Genomic DNA, 17,684 nt, shown 5'->3' with positions numbered 1-17,684 from the left:
ATTACTAGACAAACGAATTCCAAGCTCATCAAACCTGTGACAGAAATGAATATCAGAAAGGTTGTTTTTTCAATGCATCCAGACAAAGCCATAGGAAGTTATGGTATGACCCCTATCTTCTTTCAAAGATTCTGGAATGTTATTAAAAAAAAAAACTTGACTGATGTTATTTCTAGTTTCGTTCATTCTGGAAACCTGCTCAAAGCTACAAATAAGACCATCATAACTCTGATTCCTAAAATTGAATCCCCCACTCTTGTGTTTCAATTCAGACCCATAAATTTATGTAATGTGGTGTATAGAGTCGTTGCTAAAGTCTTGTCAAACAGGTTGCAACCTTTGCTTAAACACTGCATAAGTCCCAACCAATCAGCCTTTATATCTGAAAGACAAATCATGGATAATATTATGATTGCTCATGAATTTATACATTGCTTAAGTAGGAAAAGAAATGGATCTAATGCTTATATGGCTTTAAAACTTGATATGTCAAAGGCCTATGATAGAGTTGAGTGGTCTTTTGTGACTAGCATCATGGAGAAAATGGGTTTTCATACGAAATGGATTCACTGGATTTTCAAATGCATGTCCTCAGTGTCTTATTCTTTTAACATTAATAGGGAGAGAAGAGGTTATCTCAAGCCTATTAGAAGGATTAGACAAGGGGATCCTTGTCCCCTTATCTGTTCTTACTGGTGTCTGATGCACTTTCAAACCTTTTCAGAAAAGCTATGTAGGGTCACAGAATTTTTGGTCTTAAAATTGCCCCTTCTAGTCTAGCTGTTGCCCATCTGTTTTTTTGCAAATGATACTCTCATTTTTTGTAAGGCTACTGTAAACTAAGAAAAAGGGAAAGAAACTACTCTTCTTCATATTTTTGGACTACACAATATACAAATATATATACACAAGTGTAACCTAATTTAGGTCCTAAAATCATGCTAATCTAAATCAATCTACTACCTAATTAATATATGATACTATAATCATATGATACCTAATTAATATATGATACTATAATCATATAATACTATAATCAAATCTTTCCTAATAATTACAATATCAAATCTTTCCATAATATCAGATCACATATCTTCAACACTCTCCCTCAAGATGGAGCATAAATGTTAATCATGCCCATCTTGCCACAAATGTAATCAATTCTCGGACAATTTAGAGGTTTAGTGAAAATATCAGCTAACTGTTCTCCAGTTCTTACATGACTGGTTGAGATCAAGTTTTGCTGGATTTTTTCACGAACAAAGTGACAATCAATTTCAATATGCTTTGTTCTCTCCACTTGAAAAATAGTTTTGCATCTTCCCTTAGCCAAACCTTCTTTTCTTCCCCATCAATGGGTGGGTCATCAGTGAGATGATCATCTCTATCGATGCTGCGCAGATATTTTCGAATAATTTTACTCCAATCCAAAAAATTTTTCCACTCAATTTGTGTTTAGTAATTTTTAATGTTGTAGGAATAACATCAGAAATTACTGTTTTCATCTCTCTACTATTACCTTTCATATTTGCCATTATAATTCACACAAGAAAAACCTAAAAGTGACTCAATAGGATCACGTCAAAAGGTAAACTGATAACAGAGCCTGAAGCTCTGATACCATGAAAACTAAGAAAACGGGAGAGAAAATACTCTTTTTCATATCTTTGGACTACACAATATACAAATATATATACATAAGTGTAATCTAATTTAGATCCTAAAATCATGCTAATCTAAATCAATCTACTACCTAATTAATATATGATACTATAATCATATGATACCTAATTAATATATGATACTATAATCATATGATACTATAATCAAATCTTTCCTAATATTTACAATATCAAATCTTTCCATAATATCAGATCACATATCTTCAACAGCTACCAAGGAGGAAGCAAGTGCAGTCATGTAGATATTGAAAAGGTATGGGAAAGTGTCTGGACAGGTTATTAATATAGAAAAATCTTCTATCTTTTTCAGCAAGAAAACAGGGGAGGGCTGCAGGAGTGAGATACTGAGCATACTAGGGGGGATGAATCAGGTTAGACAAAGCAAATATTTGGGCTTACCTATGGTAATTGAGAGGATAAAGAGATAAGTGTTTAATTATATCAGGAAAAAAATGTCAAGCAAGCTAAGAGGGCGGAAAGAAAAATTTCTAAGTAATGCTGGAAAGAAAGTTCTTCTGAAATCAGTGGTATTTGCAATGCCTACTTATGCAATGGTTTGTGGCAAATTGCCAAAGACTCTGTGTAAGGATATATGTAAAGAGATGGCAAATTTTTGGTGGAGAAGCAATGAGGATAAAAAGAAGATTCACTGGCTTGGATGGAAGAAAATGTCTGAAATTAAAGGTAAATGGGGGTTGGCATTCAAGGATTTGTTAGACTTCAATACAGCTATGCTAGCTAAATAGCTGTGGAGACAATAACCAAGGCAAATCTCATGGCGAGTAAGGATTTTAGGGGAAAGTATTTTAGAGGGGAGTCCATTTGGACCATGAGACAGAAAAGTGGGGATTCATGAATGTGGAGAAACATTTTAAGTGCAAGGGACTTGTTAGAGAGAGGGGTTAGAAAAAGAGTAGGGGATGGGCAAACCATTAATATTTGGAAGGACAGGTAGATTAACGATCAAGGGGCTGGAAAGGTTAGAACTAGGAAATCACCAAACTGTAAGGTGAGTAAAGTTTCTGAGTTGATTTATGATAGGAAGTGGAATGCCGAAATACTAAGCTCAATGTTTACTGCAGAGGACTGTAGGAGGATCAAAAACATTCCTCTCAGTATAATGGGGTGTAAAGATAGGCTTGTGTGGCCATATTCTGCAACAGGAGAGTATAGTGTCAAAACTGGATATATGCTTGCTAGAGAGATGCAGAAGGAGAAGATGAAAGTTCAACAAAAGAGGAGGAGTGTAGTAAAAGAGGTGGTGATGCTGGAGTTTGGAAATTCATCTAGAATCTGAACCTTAAACACAAGCACTTTATCTAGAAATGTCTACATGGTATATTGCCCGTAAATGCAGTGGTTAGAAGCAAATTTGAAAAGGGGGATGATAGATGTGTTTGCTGTGGGGAGAGCACTAAAACATTAGAGCATATGTTTTTCTTTTGTGAATAGGCAGAACAGATTTGGAAAGCACCCCCAATTCAGTGGAATGATTTAAATGAGTTCAGAAACAATTTTTGGTTATGGTGGAATGGCATAATGAAGGCAAAAAGTAGAACTGAGGGGTTAGACCACATGGCTCTGACTATAAATGTAACGGCCCCACCTCCCCCTAAGGCGTACCAGAGGGTTCGGCGGACCGCCTGCCCAGCTCTCGCCGGGATTCAGTCGTTCACTACAATCCTCAATTAAATTACAATATACAATCTCAAATATAACTCAAATGTTCCAACATTTACATACCAAAATCGAAGCGTCCACGCTTCCACTGCGCCACTCTGATCCTTGATCACAATTATTATACAGGAGGAAGTCCAAAGTCCAAAACTAGACTATTACACATCCAAGCAATTCTAAACGTTCAATACAATCCCAATATGAATGATTACACAAAAGGAAATCCAAATTCAATCCATACATGAGATAATCCATGAATAAGCACTACAAGCCCTTCCTTCGCCTTGAGCCCTGTGGAGGGGAATAAAACATTTTTGGGGTGAGCTAGAAGCTCAGCAAGTAACCAATAAAATCAGTTATCAAATCAGTTTCACAATCATTCATTTCGATAATGTCATGATTCAATGATTCAGTAATCAGTGCACTTTCATTGCTCTCGTGAGCCAGTGAAATCATGGTACTTAGACGTCCAACGCTCCAAACAATCATTTAACATTGAACAGTGAGAAAGAGCCCATTGGTGCTCTACAGGAACATTACACGGTGGAGGAGACGTTGGGGTCCAGCACACGAATTTCAAGTACTCATTTGAGCCAAAACATGTCAAGAACTTATATGCCGGCACACAGGATATGCAATCAAAGAAACGATGCAAGAAACATTTCAAAGGTAACGTTGGAAACAGTTTAAGGTCACTCACCTCCACGGCTCACAATCCTCGTCCAATATAGACAATTTCATCATTCAAGTCCAAGCCTTTCACTGAAACTTAAAGTAACCAACGCTATTCAAAATCGGACAGCATTTCCCCTTAATTCCTTTATTTTCCAACCTACAAATATTCACCAAATCCGTAACCGTCAACTACAATTGCACATATAGTTCACAAGCAATAAAACATATCCATTGAGGCCACAAAATCCTTCAATCAAAGCCAATTAACAACTTATAAGTCACCCTTGGAAAATCCCTAAATAAAACCCAAGCAACCGGAATTTCCGCATAACCCTGAAATTTTCCGCAAACGATTACAATTAATGCATACCAGCTCCATTTAACACTATCTCAATCCATCAATTCAAGACCAATCATGACTTTCATATAAAATTGGGAAAATATCCAATAAATCAGAAATTCACCATAAATTCCTTAAACCCATGAAATACTCCACAATATAACACATTCAAACATCACAAACCCTAGATTAACCAATATTAGAACCACAAGGAACTTGTTTATCCCACTTACCTCAAATTCAAGAAAGCTATCCACTTAGAGCTTCCCATCCAAAATCAATCCATCAAAAGCTTTAAACCACCCTTGAGAGCACTTGTGTGAAATATTTTCCAAAACCACCGATTAAAACTCAAGATTTAAAGAAAGAAATCAAAGGGAAGAAATGGAGTTTTTCCTTTCTTGTTTTCTCTCCAAGACAGCCGGCCAAGGAGGGTGAAAAATGAAGAGCAAAAGCAGCCAAAACAAGATATTTATCAAGCAAAATAGCTGGTCAAAAGTGGCTGCCGCGCCTGCCACGTCAGAATCCGGCCGGAATCTGGCCGGATTTCCGGCCGGATTCTTGGCCGGATTCAAGGCAGTGGCTACAACAATTTTTTTTCCGAAACTGCAAGGCAATCCGGCCAGCTATCCGGCCAGTTTCAGATTTCCGGCCGGATTCGGCCCCTGTGTTTTTGCAAACTTTTTTTTCTTTTCTTTTCCGAGTTGAAAAGCTGTGCCACTCCGCTCGAACAACAACGATATATATCAATTAAAAACCCTCCGTCATACGGGGCGTCACAATAAACATATTATGGCAAATATGGAAGTCAAGGAACCAGATGCAGTTTCAAGGAGAAAGGAAATGCCTTGGGAAAACCAACAAGAAAGCAGTAAAGGAATGGCTGGAATACAGTGAGATATGCTCAAAGGACAAGGGGACAGAAATGTCAGGAAATGATCAAGTAAAAGGAAGGAATGAAGGGACCAGACCACCTAAAGGTTTTACCTGTGTGAACACTGATGCTGCACTGGATATTCAGAAGGGGAGAGCAAGTTGGGGGGCAGTTGATAGGAATGAAAATGGTGACTTGGTAGGAGATTGGGCTGGAAGTGTTTGAGAAAGCAAATGCTATAAGAAATGCTCTCAGGAAGCCAATGCAGAGGGGATGGAGACGCATAATTATACAATCTGATTGCAAGAATCTGGTTGAGAAGCTGGTTGAAGAAAACAATGGGGATCCGATGATTGGCGCATTACTGGAAAACATTTCCAATCCAATCTGAGCAAGGAATTTAGCAGTTGCCAATTTTCTTTCATTAGAAGGGATGAAAATGTAGTTAGTCAGAACTTGGCAAAATTTGCCACAACATTAATTGGTGATTTAGATTGGAAAGAATCTTTTCTTGCTTGACTAAGCAGTTTATCCATGAAAGATGTAGGAACAGTGGCTTCAACTGTGTAATTGTTTTTTTTTCTGAGTTTTTATCAATAAAGTGCTGTTATTGTTTGAAAAAAAAACCATCTTATGCTCTAAAACAATTGTTGGTGCATGCATTTACATAATAGATACTATGTTAAGTGTGATTTAAGTATAATAACAATGGCATTGAGTAAAAAAAATTTTAAATGTAGAACCAAATTCTTCGATAAGAATATTTGTTTATCTTTTGTCCCAAATTGTTTTATAAATAGGTCGATAAGAATATCTCTTTATCTTTTGCCCCAAACTGATTTACAAATAAGTTGTGATACGACGTTTTAGGAATTGTACCTTGTAGGAACACCTGTTACTGTTTCTTAATACTAGACCATTTATTTTCGAAGAGGGATAATTGAAGCATTGAAATGCTGTATATGGCTTGGTTGGATAGTGCTTTCCAATCCCTTTTTCTATCTCTTTAACTATCTTTTTTTTTTTTAATTTCGAATATATCACATCACAAAATGTACTTACTACATTAATTGTTTCAAAAAAAAAAATCCAAATAATCACCTATCCGAAAATGTAACTAATTTGAAAGCATTTGCAAGAAGGGGCTGATCTCGAATACTGAAAAAGTTGCAAAATGAATCAATTGAATTTTAAGGGAAGTTTTACTTCTTCTTCACCATATTCGTTCCCCCCTTCCTCCATTCTGATTTCCCTCCTTAAGTGTTGAATTGTGTGGTCTCAATCTTGACGGAATTTATTTCCATTCGTCCATTTTTTCTGATGACAATTGGTGACGTGTCTTCATTTTCAGTGATGAATGAAATGCACAACTACTATTAGTCTATGACCTGCGCGGAACTCCACCTAATTGCCAGTTCCAAGCAGCAGCAACTCAAAACCAAATGGACAAACTTCAGGCCTGTTTGGCAAATAAGTTTTTAGCCAAATTTGTCTACTACAAGTTTTTTTAAAACTTTAGCTATAATAATGTCAAAAAACTTATCAAAATTTTTAAACTACACATTTCAAAATATCTAGAAATTTACACACTTAAAAAAATTTTCCTACAACTTTTACAGTAAGTTACAGTAAAGTTTCAGACAAATACCCAAAAACCCTTATTTGCCAAACAGGGACAATTTGCATCAAAGTAAAAATTTTTCTTCACTGGCTAAGAAAATTGTGTTTTAACTTGTTATTAAGAAAGATTAAGGTCACCATAGACTTCCATTTTCCAATCAAAGAGACCGCAAAAGACAGAGGCAGAGACTCAAAATAAAGTAATAACTATTTCTTTTACAAATACACGTTTTAGTGTAGAACCTATCACACTTCAACTATCCAACACTATGTATACCTGTACAGAAAACACGTGGTTTTTTTTTTTTAAATGAAACTACAAATTACTTAATAACTATAACTATCAGAAATACCTCTTTTCTCCCAGTTAGTTAACTGAAATATCTGTACACAGAAAACCCGCAAATTACTGGAGACCCCAAGGCATCAGCTTTGACAATGCTGCAAGGACAAGATTAAATTTCAGCCTTCTTGCTGGAACAAATTGTATTCTGAGCTAGACTCGTTCTTTGCAACCTGCATGTCATTAATGCATCCTTGATTAGCTAAATGAATTAAAGAAGCATTTTCCTTAGTTTCATTTGCTTACATAAACTCATTTGCTTACATAAACAGGAAACAATCAAATGAAATTTATACCTCAGCCACCAAAAAAAAAAAAAAGGCACTGAGTGAACATCCTACGGTTCAGACAGGCAGCACACTGATGCTATCAGTATACAATTGTAACCATTGTAAACCTGAAACTGTTTCCTACAAGTAACCATTCAGGAGAAGATCCCCTTTAGCTCGTCACCACAATAAGCAACAACTGCCAGGGTGCAGATTTCCAACAAAATACATATGGAAAGAGATTTTACCATGCTGGTTCAAGAAAAATTAATTTCTAGAGTCTGACTCTTATGAAGATCAAGCCTGAATGATAAATAGAATGAGAAAAATGAATATTTCAAGCATGCTGCAGAAAGTGCTAGTAAGCCTAAATTCTAAGGCTAAACCACCTTTTGTATCAGGTATGAATTGTCATCAAGCTAAGAAAGGATACTTGCCTAGCTAAACACAACCCACACATTCTATTCATTGTCTAATAAAACATGAACATTCTATAGAAAAGGAATGTGTTTCAAAAACTGAACTGTTTCCCTAAATATATTACGTCAAGTGCAACTCAAATAAGTAATTGCCTCAAAATCCTATGCTCTGTTTGGATGGGAGTGTTCTTCAAAAACTAGTTTTTTAAATACAATAAAAATTTTTAAAAAGTACTCTAAAAGGTAATCTAAAAATTAGTTTAAAATTTTAAAAATTTTAAAAAATATCTCAAAATATATTCTAGAAATTCTTCTACTCTTAAATATCCCAAAATATTTTCTAAAAATATTCCAAAATATACTCTAAAAACTCTGCTACAGCCAAATTTTTCAAAAACAGCTAAAGAAATCCTAGTTCTTGCAACTCAAATAAGTAACTGCCTCAAAATCCTAGTTCTTCCAAGTTCTTGCTAAAGAATCTTCATGTGAAAGTTGCTGTAAAATTCTTACTGTGTCTCAACGTCAATAACAACTTTTTTGAGTGTGTTTCTTTCAGTTTTTACTTGAAGAGCCACCCGAAGAATTATGGATACAGCAGTTCACCTAGAGGTATTCTGTTGTAATTGCATTACATAACCTTAGTGCTTTAATTAGAATCTTTTTCACATATCCAAAACCAAAAAGTTAAAAATTAAAAAACCTATAGCATGGACTAACAGGTTAGAGATTGTAACTCACGCAATTTTAGAATGAAAAAGATGAAGCTTCAGCAAATGAAAACCAACCTCAGAAGTGCGTGAAGATCCCACAGGAAGAACTGAAACAAGACTGGTCCAAAGAACAGGATCATTTAAGGAATCAATAGAGTTGTAGTTGGTCACAAGTGGAGCAGTCAGTAAGGGAGTTAGTGGGTAAACATTTCTTGGAACGGGTAATCCTCCAGTCATCCCAAGTCCAGCTCCAACTCTCTCATTTCCACCATCATGACTACATTTTTCAACCCCCTTGCCGTAGTCCTTTTTGTTAATAACATTTTTATCTTCATTTTCATCATTCTCATCTATTGCTTTCTTCTTCAATCCTTTTTCTTGTAAGCTCTTAAATGCTGCGGATTGTGACAAAATGCTCATAGCAGACACAGCACCTTTTCGGTGTTTTCCTTCTTGAGGCACACCCAATCGTGGCATCTCATAGGGTTCAGTGGGCTTAGCTGTCAGTTCTACAGATTTAAGTTCACTGCTCATGTCTTCACCAGGGCGATATGATGTTTCCTCTGATGATTTAGCGTGTGGATCTACTTGACGTGGTTTATTGGTCCCCCACCACTTGATATAAGTGGTCAAATCAAACTTCCTATCAATGCAAAAGCCACCAATATATTCATTTTCTGCTGTTGCATCATCAGCTGCACCTGATAGAGGAGAGGAATGCCAATAATTTGGTAACCAAACCACAAACTAAAACCTAAGAAGTTTAGGTAGGCAGAACACTATGAAACCTATAGATCTGTAGAAGATTTTTTCCTAGTAACCCGAAAATTTTTTTCTCCAATGTCTAAATTTAGTCACCATATCGAATGCTGGTGAAGTAATCAGCCCCAGAAAACTGACCAAATTGTGGATCCCATCGGCTGCATACACAAACAAACAATAAAACAGAGGAAAACAACATTAAAAACACATCCAAACATGAGTAAATACACACACACAAATATATATTATATACACCACTGAGAAACCAATGATGGCAATCTCTGATAACATAAGCTTTCAGACAATACATTTGCCTCAAGCTAAAAAACAGTAACTTATGGCTCACATAATACTAAATAAAAGCCAATGTCAAAAATCTAGTTTATGCATTTGTACCTTGAAAGAGGACGATATTTGGAGACTCCTCTTGAGAAGCCACTACTCTTTCTGCAGAAAAGCATGTCATAAGGAGCATGTCATAAGGAACATTACAATTATTCTAGTATAACATATACAAGGTATACAAACCTTCGAAGGGATGCGAGATAGTCTTCTCTTGAGAAATTTTGCATCTCTTCAAGGTCCCTTGTATAGTCAGTAACCTATACAGCATATGAATAGGAATGATTCTCACAAGAATAACTCCAGCAGTACATGATATTGTGCTCTTAAATGAAGGTCTCTAAATGTACACTATCAGATTTGACAGGAAAAGAAGAGTAAAACTATTCTTCCTTTTCTTTTGGGAGATGGGGATTTTCCTTTTACATTCATTTATAAGAAAACTAGTCCGTGGCATCATACTGGAAAATTAATGAGTGTTCCAGGGCCCCAGTATTTCAAGGCAGCAAGATCATATGCTCTGGCTGCTGCCTCCTCATCATCATATGCACCTATAGGCATCATATTTGTTAAAGTTAATAGAGGTGGATATCACATTCAGTTTGAACTTTAAAAAGACAAAGACTACCAGTGAAACTGCATACCCAGGTAAACTGCCCATGAGAATCAATCACCAACCAGTATCCATATTTCCATGCAACAGAAGAGTTGGACAAAAGGTCAGGTCAGAATTTAAATGAGAGGTTCAGATAGTGATTTTTTAAATGCTAATAGAAACAAATCTACATGTACATCTATATAGATAAGCAGAAAATAAAAACCTTGCTTTCCCTTTTTATTTTGGTTTTGATTCCAGGTGCTTTTATCCCAAAGATGAGCTTCATATCGTCCTGTCCATCTATGCCTATGAGAATAACAAAGACAACCTCACAAATGTAAGAATATAAATAAAGAAACACAATCAACTGATTCAAGGATCTTCAGAACAGAAAAGCTAAGAGAGAACAAAATCTACAATTGCACCTGCAGAGCTTTTGCAGACTGTCATGAGGATTCTAACTTTTAGGATGATTACAGCAGTATTATTCAATGTAAAGTTTATTACTTGAGATAACTTTTGCTGAACAATCCAATATCAGCATATTTTGATTTTTAACATCCAAAACCTACAACATGTTCCTCTATTGAAGATTTTAGATTAATTCATAATGCCATCATGATTGGAAAAAATCCACGTACATGCACCAAATAACAAAGACAAAAACTAAATATATTAGCTTTCAGGAAAAGTTGACTCGTTAAGTGTAGAATTTCATCCATAAGCCAAGGTTTGAAACAGTATGAGCTCAAAAAAAATTTTTTTTTTTTTTTTTGGTTTTTTTTTGGGGGGGGGAAGGGGGGGAATGCGTATGCAATAAGGAGATCAACTCCACCCATCCATTTCCCACTGAATCTCTCCAGATAGTGCAGAAAAGGCATGAAGCTACTAGATTTTGTCAACTCACAATCATCTTAGACATGAATTAATGATTCGCAATATGCAAGATCCACTCTGTATTTTAAATAGAAAAAATTGATTATCAAATGCAGTGCCAAGGATTGTACCAACAGAGTGCTCACTGAATAAGATGCTACTGACATTGCATCGTGGAAATGGCAACAGTATTGCTTTTCAAACATATAGAAAATTAAAATGGCATATGAGGTTTAACAGCTTGTGACAAACCTGGTTATCTGGTCTACTTTAAGGTGTGGTAACCACAAATGCACATGCTTCAAACTGCCCAACATCTTCAAGGATGCCCATTTACTAAATTGTGTATAATAAACCCCTCCGAGATGGGCAAGACTTTACACTAACAAAAAGACGTATATTCCCCACCCTCACATCTCAGTCATAGGCAACGGCAAAAACAAGTTATGGAAGGAGCCAACTGCTATCTTAACAGATGCTGAGCATCCACTGTGGCCTTTTGGCTGTGGCTATTCTAAAAGCAATTTCTGCAAATAGATTGTGTTCATTGAACCAGCTGTAGATCCCATGGAAAATGCAATACTCAAATGCAAGATATATGCATATGCTCACTGCCATGGTATTCTATATGGTGATTCAAACAACTTATTCACATTCCTATTTAATAAAGTTACAAAAACATCCTTAGTATCCTAAACTCAACAAAAGATATCAAAGATCATTAAAAGACTTGTAGCCAACAGTAGATGCTGGAAGCTACAAGAAACGAAAATGTATAGCTCCCTTTGACCAAAGCTTTTATTAAAGAGTATATTCCAATATTAGGTTGCCAACAAGCTGTGCCTTTATTGTCCACATAAAACATGTTGTATCATAAAATCATTGTACAACATTATGAGATTACTTCATTCAATACTAAATTGAATTATAAAACTGTTTGTAGACTTTTGCTAAGGCTGAATCACATGCTTCATCCCTCTATAGATTCATGTCATATCTCCAACTACAAATCCTACCAAAAGATTCCACAATCCAAACTCTTTATCATTGTTTTAATGGACTAAATGGAGAGATGAAAAAGGAGAGCCAGAAAAAACTAGAAATGAGATAAGAGTATACGGGCCATTGAGGTACTATTGAGAGATGAGAAAGAAGAACCAGACAAAGATAGAAAATTTATAATCCAAATTCTTATCTGGACCTCATGAAAATGAGATCATATGTGGGTTACTGAAGTTCTCTTTTTAATTTAGGTGTCAAAAGAACTTAACTAAGTTTAAAAGATAATGGATCACTTGCACCAAATTTATGTTTTTTTCAATTATAGTAGTATTATTGAATATGAATTTGTTGTCCATTTACTTCATATTCCATTAAGATACAGATGTATGGAAACAAAAAGTCGGCATTCACACCTACAGCTAAAGTAAGGAATTCATGGTTTCTTTTTGATGTTAATAAAGAGAGGAGATGAAAGTTTCCTTCCTTAAAGTAGGAGTTACACAAGATTGCTTCATCATTTTTTCTTTAACTTCAAATACCTGCTTGAGTCAGATCACCCCATGATTGGCGCCCAATTGTTTTCTAACAATGCTTAATTTCAAGCTACCTTCTCTATGTGAAATGCATCTCAAAAAGCTAAACAACAGCGCATACTACTCATCAGGAAATAGACATACAAACTTAACACAGAGATTGATATCATTTTCAGCTCATCCTTAGCCAAAGAATAGTTACAACAAGGTAAAGTACTGCACTGTCATTGACTTAGTTGGCTACTAACTACTTATGTCATTAATACTACCGGTAAGTTTCTGAAATCTACAAAATCAAATCTTAACCAACTCGAATAATTTTAGTTAACACGACAAATTCCTATTCCACCCCCCCCCCCCCCCACCAAAAATTGTCTAACTGTCACTTTTTTTTTTTTTTATTTTACTAATAGAAAGATTTCCAGAGACTTTAGTAGCTTCCTAGAATAAAAATAACCCTTTTTTTATACTTCTTATAATCAAACAAACTTAACAATAAGCTCTACAAATTCAAATATAAACCTACAGCGAAAAAATCCATAAAAACTAGCATTTCCCTAGATACAGATATAGAACACACACCATCATGGAGTAACTCAACACTAGTTGATACTACATAGTACCTAGTCACGCCGCGATAAATAGAGCTACGTTTGCCGGCTGTGCAAGGGGGCATTTTGCTGATGCGTTCTTTAGCAGTACATCCTCTCTCTTTCTTAGCTTTCTTCAGCCCTCTATACATTGCCAGCTCATCGCCGGCGCCGCCTCCTCCCGGTATGGGTCCCACCATCACTGCACCAGTAGCAGCAGCAGCTACAGCTTCAGACGTTTCCCCTCCTCCTCCTCCGCCGCCGCTGCTGCTGCATCCGCCGGTTTCCACTTTTCCAGGAGGCGGTCGAGAGGAAGACGACGCCATTAAATAATTTAGCTCAAAACACAAAAACAAGCCCCTAAATAAGGAGAAAACAGATCTAGAAAAGAGGAGAGTATGATTTGATTGATTTTGGAGCGGAGGGACAGCAGAATCCCGCAAGCTAATCTAAATCTGCCGTGGGATTTAAAATTATTCTTTGGTGGTTTGGAATTTTGCGGGGAGTGAGTCCAACGGCTATGACGCAAGGGTTTGAGAGTACTTCTGTTTTTGGGTGAGACACTGTGGCACGTTCTATCAGCCTCCACCTGTCTGTTACGGCAGTGACAGTTCAAATGGTAAATGGGCTAGACGAGTTGACAAAGTTTTTTTTGTTTTGACACGATCCTTTTTATGTTACACCTATATTAAAGAGAGAGGATGGATCTAAAAAAATCAATAGAGAGTCCCGAAAGGATTGAACTGCCATCAAATCAAACGCGTGCCTCTACATTTGCTAGTGAATTTTTTGAGGAAATTCTCTTGATAACTAACTACTCTAATCGTACTTAGGGTGCGTTTAATAAAATTGAGTCTAAAAACTGAAATCTGAAGTTTAAATCTATTAAGTTATTGAATTGTTAAGTATTAAATCTAATACATTTGAGCACATATCACACTCAGTGATAAGTGAATAGTTTATTACTTAATTTCGGAAGCAAGTTTTACCTAGAAAATTCGATGTTACTTAATTAATTAAGATATTCAATTTTTAATTAGCAAATGATCTAAATATATTAAAATCTGAATCTATTAAATTTAAATGTTGAATTGAATTATTAAATAGAGCCTTAGCTAGACTTAGTTAGACTAGGAGGGAATCACCGCGCGATGCGCGGTGTTAATTTCATGTTGCCCAGAAAATGCCCAAATTCATAAGTGGAGATATCATGATTTGGATGCATTGCATTTAAGTTATTTCGTTATAAAATGATTAAACTTTTAAATAAGCGAAAGCGTGAGCAAATAAATGGGTAACTTTTCTCGATTTCCAATTGCTATGCATGTTTAGCTAATCCTTATCCCTTCTCACCATTTCAAATTTACGTGATCCTTATCCGTTAATCTTATGAACTAATCTGGAACACAGAAATTGAAATCACATCTACAAAACCATTCAGCCTTTTTTTTTCTTCCAAGGAGACAGTAGCATCGAACTTCTTAATTGCCTTCGATGTGCATATAGCAACTCTTAGACGACGACTGACTCAATGTGAAACCTAAAATGTTTTAATTTTCGAAAGGACTCCTCAGAGATAGAGGCAGGAATTTCTCGATGACCGTACACGTCAGGAGTCCATCCAGGAAAGTGTGGTACATCCTCTTTCCGTCTCCTATTTGCAGAAGTCCCAAGTACTCTGAATGAGCCTCACGAAGCCCAGACTGCGTGGGGTGGTTCATGCTAACCACCAGACTGACGGAACCACATACACAAGAAGGCACCCTTGGCTTCGTCTTCACCTCTCCGAGCCACTGCATTTCCGCCAGTGGACAGCATCATGCGGAACAAAGCCCATTCACTATCATTAGTTCTTAATCGTTCGTCGACTGCCTCGAGCCAGCAAGATATCTCTCCCGAACAAGGTAAGAGGAAGCTGGGTAGATGAAGTTTGTATGATCTATCAACGACCAGCACCAGTTACTATCACGACATTGGCAGTCCCATATATTTAGTCCCTAGAATATTGCATAAGCTTAAACCACTGCACGTAAAATACAGAAAAAATTGGTTAGACTCGGATCATAATATATAGTGCTACAGTAGTATTCCATACCTTTTAGGCCTGAGAGAGAGAGAGAGAGAGAGGGGAGGGGGGAACAGAACCATCTCACACAACTTAGAAATATACTCTCTATTTAAAACGTTACTATGAAGCTTTGGTCTGACTATGTTCAATTTTTTTGGTTTTGTCATGTCTACCTAGTAATTGCTAAGCATCAGCTGTGTTGCATAGAAACACGGTGGAGTCAATAATCATCTAGTTCATATTTTCTCTCATGCAGAAATGGAGATATTCTATGGAATCAACAAACTCAATAAGATAAATACAAAATTCTGATTTTAGGTCCATGTAAACTTTCTTGCTTTCCAGTTTTACCTACTACAAACAAATTAATAGTTTTGGCATTTTGTCAAACACTTGATTTCATATAAATATCATTGCATTATTACAGAAATTTAGAATTAAAAAAATTCTCAAATGACATCTATAAAATACTCAAATGACTACAAATTCTAGTAACATTATATCAACTTTCATGTTTCAAAGGTTTAGGAAACATGCCACAACCTAATCTTTTGAAGGCCAACTAATCCATGATAACCAATATCAAAACTTACACCTAATAGGTTATAATCATAAATAAATCAACAATTCAAGGGAAAATAAAAAAAAATTTACAAAAGGACAGAGCAAAAAACCTGTAATGTGACAAAATCAAGGATAACCTCTTCTGCAAGGAAAAAAAATGCAAGATGATGTTTAGGGTACAAATGGCAATGAAATAGATACAGTCAAATATTCATTTACTATAACCTACCCAAAATATATATATATATATATATTCGCTTACTATTACATACAAAAGGCTGGAAAATAATCCCTCACTACATAACCTAGATTATTTCGAAAAAGAATTGAAGAATTTTCCCAAACTTTGACATGAAATATAAAAAAAAAACGTAAATTAGGAAAAAAGAAACCAGGAAAAATTTCTTATAAAGGCATTAGATCGGGAAAAGTTCCAAAAAACTTTCTCAGATTTGTTAAATCCTTTTTAATACTTTTTGGCCAAGAACAAAATTGAGATACAAATACGGCAAGAGAAGGAAGAATACCAGGCAAAAGGGGGGGGGAAGAGCAAAACTAACCACGTGTTTTAGAACACAATTTTAAAAACAGAGAAAAAAATCTTACAGAGTCTCACAAGAATGCTGGAAGAGTTTCCAAAATTTTCACCTGCAATATCACAAATAAATACGAATTAGATTAGTTCAGACAACTAAACCAAAAAAGAAAAATAGAAGGCTAGAGAAAATCAGGGAGGGAAAGAAAAAAATACCAACCATCTGTTTTGGTCCTGATGTTGCCGGTCATGGAGAATAAGAGAGATATCCTTAACTATAGACACAGAGATCCCGTGGGATCCTACATGTACATGCAACATATCTGGCATTCCGTAATCAGACGCTAGACACAGCCACCGGAGATCTAACGTCAGTTTGGTACTCACATAAATAAAATCACACAATACTATACTATTAGTCCATCACTATCAAAGAACCAGTACACAACTGCCAAATACTTGCAAGGTTTAAGAGACAATACAGACCTGCCAACTTTCTTCAAATTACCTGCTATATATGCCATGCCTCCATATACCGCCATTGCAACGAAAAAAAATACCTGGGCATGGTGATGTAAAACGAAACCCGCCTATATAGAGCAGTCCCTGGCCTTTGGCTTTCCCCTGTCTTCGCATCACCGTCCTTCCATCTCGCATGCTCACACAGTGGGAGTGCGGTGGTCTTCTGCTGAGAATATAAGTGCGCAAGACAACATCACTACAATTTATTTCCCATTTTGCCGTTCCCTCACCGTGTTTTCATGGAGCCACGAGGTGTTCTCCTCTTAGGTTTCATCTGCGTTATCGTCGCCGGCGTGGGTGGCCAAGCTCCGCCCAGCCCACCCACCACTACTCCCTCTCCTCCTACTCCCACTGCACCCACCACAGCTCCCCCTGCTCCTCCTACTCCCACAGCTTCACCCTCCCTACCACCAATCCACCTCCAACTCCAACTCCAACATCATCCCCGCCCCCTGTACCTTCATCTCCTCCTCTCGTAGTGTCGTCGCCTCCGCCAGCTGTCATTTCTCCATAGAAGGGATTTGGGGGTGTCGAGGAAAATGAAGAAGAAAAGAGAGAGATGGTCTTAGAGAGAGAGAGAGAGAGAGAGGAGAATAGCGATGAACAAGGGAGAAAGAGAACCCTTCTTAATTGTGATGTATCGAGCCATGCGCTAGTCCCATCTCGGCAGAATACGTCAGAAA

The 17,684-nt window shown here is 36.6% G+C and overlaps 1 protein-coding gene across 2 annotated transcripts; it reads right to left on the bottom strand.

The window, feature by feature from the left end:
* Window positions 1-7,033: 7,033 nt before the first annotated feature.
* Window positions 7,034-13,862, bottom strand: LOC113782890 (AP2-like ethylene-responsive transcription factor At2g41710). 2 transcript variants are annotated; one of them, XM_027328836.1, is made up of 9 exons: window positions 13,346-13,862; window positions 10,535-10,617; window positions 10,358-10,366; window positions 10,176-10,264; window positions 9,900-9,973; window positions 9,768-9,818; window positions 9,468-9,529; window positions 8,685-9,310; window positions 7,034-7,384 (listed from the first exon to the last, which is right to left on the bottom strand). In XM_027328836.1, the coding sequence occupies exons 1-9, from the start codon at window positions 13,636-13,638 to the stop codon at window positions 7,331-7,333; spliced, it is 1,341 nt and encodes a 446-aa protein (XP_027184637.1). In that variant the 5' UTR covers window positions 13,639-13,862; the 3' UTR covers window positions 7,034-7,330. The 2 variants fall into 2 exon arrangements, with proteins under 2 accessions (XP_027184637.1, XP_027184638.1); XM_027328837.1 differs by having other exon boundaries at window positions 9,510-9,529; window positions 13,346-13,861.
* Window positions 13,863-17,684: the final 3,822 nt, after the last annotated feature.

The sequence above is a fragment of the Coffea eugenioides genome, chromosome 9 (genome assembly GCF_003713205.1).
Source record: "Coffea eugenioides isolate CCC68of chromosome 9, Ceug_1.0, whole genome shotgun sequence".
Lineage (NCBI taxonomy): Eukaryota > Viridiplantae > Streptophyta > Magnoliopsida > Gentianales > Rubiaceae > Coffea > Coffea eugenioides.
Note: the sequence above shows the minus strand (reverse complement) of the source record. Positions and strands in the feature narration are given on the sequence as shown.

What these genes read in the sequence shown, in the direction of transcription:
- LOC113782890 (XM_027328836.1), bottom strand. Translation starts at nt 13,638, where the DNA reads ATGGCGTCGTCTTCCTCTCGACCGCCTCCTGGAAAAGTGGAAACCGGC. An exon ending in AAATATCGTCCTCTTTCAAG is followed by an intron (nt 9,530 to 9,767) that starts GTACAAATGCAT and finishes TTGTGTATGCAG; the next exon opens with CCGATGGGATCCACAATTTG. An exon ending in GATCTTCACGCACTTCTGAG is followed by an intron (nt 7,385 to 8,684) that starts GTTGGTTTTCAT and finishes AATGACATGCAG; the next exon opens with GTTGCAAAGAACGAGTCTAG.